This window comes from Austrofundulus limnaeus, unplaced genomic scaffold (assembly GCF_001266775.1).
Source record: "Austrofundulus limnaeus strain Quisiro unplaced genomic scaffold, Austrofundulus_limnaeus-1.0 Scaffold1605, whole genome shotgun sequence".
NCBI classification, from domain to species: domain Eukaryota; kingdom Metazoa; phylum Chordata; class Actinopteri; order Cyprinodontiformes; family Rivulidae; genus Austrofundulus; species Austrofundulus limnaeus.
Window position 1 is genome coordinate 45,391 of NW_013954007.1, and position 2,802 is coordinate 48,192.

General features: G+C 44.5%; 1 protein-coding gene across 1 annotated transcript; it reads left to right on the forward strand.

Moving 5' to 3' along the window:
• Positions 1–685: 685 nt before the first annotated feature.
• On the forward strand, positions 686–2,201 carry LOC106535895 (fibroblast growth factor 7; the record flags this gene model as incomplete). The annotated part of the gene is given in 2 exon segments (XM_014033035.1): positions 686–1,518; positions 1,635–2,201. A coding segment is annotated over 1 exon segment (286 nt), but the record flags the coding sequence as incomplete, so codon positions are not given.
• Between the last annotated feature and the right edge of the window lie 601 nt (positions 2,202–2,802).

A 2,802-nucleotide genomic window follows, 5' to 3' on the forward strand; every position in this document is an offset into this window, starting at 1 on the left:
TGACCCTCAGGAGTCAGACAAAAACCCTAATGACCCTCAGGAGTCAGACAAAGATCCTAATGACCCTCAGGAGTCAGACAAAAACCCTAATGACCCTCAGGAGTCAGACAAAGATCCTAATGACCCTGAGGAGTCAGACAAAAACCCTAATGACCCTCAGGAGTCAGACAAAAACTCTAATGACCCAGAGGAGTCAGACAAAAACCCTAATGACCCTCAGGAGTCAGACAAAAACCCTAACGACCCTCAGGAGTCAAACAAAGACTCTGGTGACACAGATCTGAATCTTTTATTATTTCGAACACAGGATCAAATATTAAAGCTCATGTCCCTTTGGTGTTTTCCTCTCAGACTAACGATGATAAAACATCATCTGTGGATCTCTTCCAGAGATGAAGTCTTTCATCACAGAAACAAGTTTAAGGCAGATCCTCCAAACCTGAAACAAAGAGTTTGACAAAGTTGTCCCTCTGGTTCTTTGAGACAATAACCAACCAATGATGTGAGAGACTCCTCTGATCCCTCTGAAGCCTGTCATCATGTCTGAAGGATGATGATCAGAACCAATCCAACAGTTCTGGGAAAGAAGAGGACCCAACTCTACTTATCAGCAATATTTAAATAAATCAGGTCTACGGTAACAAAATGCATCATTTGAAGGTCTCACCTGTATGGAAGGGGTAGCTCTTCAGGGTTTAACTACATGAATCCTGAAACTCTGGTCAGAACCTCACTGAGCTGCAACTGTTGCAGATAAATTCTGAAGGAGGAGACTTTCTGTCCTGACACCTGATGGCCTGAAACCTTCACCGAGACAAAGGAGATATTCTTTGTTCTTTTCTAACATTCTCTGGTAAAGTTTGTGTTCCCGATGGTTCAGTTCTAAAGACCCAAGAGTCTCTGAGGTGATCACAGGTCTGACCTCGGTAAGGTTCATTTAACCCTCTGAAGTAACGAGTCCAAGGAACAGATCAGCTGTGCCTCTGAACCAACAGAGAAAGTGAGGTTGTGACCTCTGACCTGGATGGATACCTGTCAGCTGTGACTTATTGTTTCCCTCCAGAAGAACAAGAACTGAATCACTTCTTGGAAGTTTTTACTGGAGTCTGTAAATCTTCACCAATCACAGCCAAGTGAAACCACTAAATATCTGTGACGTGACAAATAAAAATAAAACAGATTCTTTGAAGGTTTGTCATTCAAGTAAAACCCTGAAGGACCCAGAGCGTTAACATGAGTCAGATCTGTAAAACAAGCTGCAGTTCTTTCTGACTGATGGAGGACAGGGTCTGGTGCTCCAGGAGCTCCCTCTGAAGTCTGAGGGGGGAGTGACTCTGCAGCGAGGGAGGCAGGGGGTGTTCCTCCATGGACGCCTGACTGGTTGGGATCTAATTGCTCTGAAGTGAGGTCAGCAGGAGGCACTTATCTAAGCAGAGTGCACGGAGGATCAGGGAAAGRCTGAAGCTGGACTCACATCCACTCTTTAGACCTGAAGAGTCTCTTTGCAAAGAAACACAGGTCGGTCAATAATCTGCAGCTTTTATTTAAGCTTGGTTTATTTAAGATGAGGACATGATGGAGATTCAACCATTTAATTTAAAAGTTGTTTACTAATAAAGTGTCTTTTTTTACAGAGACATGCGGTCCACATCTTACTAATTTGGATCATGACAGCTACAGTTGGACTGTCATCTCAGGTGGACTTTAAACGAGGACTAATGAAGGACATGTTCTTCTAAAACTCTCAGCTATTCATGAGTCTTTTCACCAACCAATCCAAACCAGTCTGAATCTGTTCCTCCATTAGGACGCTGTAAAACCAGGACCTGGAGGTTGCAGGGCRGGGTTAGAGGTCAGGGGGTCACATCTTGCTCTTCAGTATGTGTTTCAGTGACCCCCACAGCAGTGAAGTATAATGCACAGATGGATGCTGACATGGAACCTTCACAGAGCGCTGTCGGGACTCTACCTGCATGCTGTCTTCCTGTTCGGCAGCGTGCACCTGGCCTGCGGTGACTGCACTCCAGAGCAGCTGGCCGCCATCGTGAACTGCTCCAAACACGAGCGCCACACCAGAAACTACGACTACATGGAGGGAGGCGACGTGCGCCTCCGCCAGCTGTACAGCCGCACACAGTGGTTCCTGACCATTGATGACTCCGGGAACATCAGGGGGACTCAGGACCCCACCAACTGCTACAGTAAGAACCAAACATCCTGCTATCATGTTCATATCAAAGTCTGCCTGGATCAGGTCCACCTGTAGGTCCTCATGATGGCCAAGAACCTGAATGTAGGCATCACTGATGAACTGATGGATGGATGGATGGATGGATGGATGGATGGATGGATGGATGGATGGATGGATGGATGGATGATGGATGGATGGATGGACATTATATTTGTTCTATTAAAACTCAATGACAGGTTTCGTTACAGTTTAAATGCTGAGTCACATTCAGGATGTTTTGTGTCGTCATTTAAACGCTGCATCGCAGTCAGGATGATTTTGTGTTGTTGTTTAAATGCTGAGTCACAGTCAATATGTTTTGTGTCATTATTGTTTAAAAGCTAAGTCACAGTAAGGACGTTTTGTGTCGTTATTGTTTGAATGCCGAGTCACAGTTGGGATGTTTTGTGTCCTTTATAATTTAAATGCTGAATCACAGTCAGAATATTTTGTGTAATTGTTAGTTAAATGCTGAGTCACGGTCAGCATACTTTGTGTAATTGTTAGTTAAATGCTGAGTCACATTCAGGATGGTTTGTGTTGTTATTGTTCAAATGCTGAGTCACAGTCAG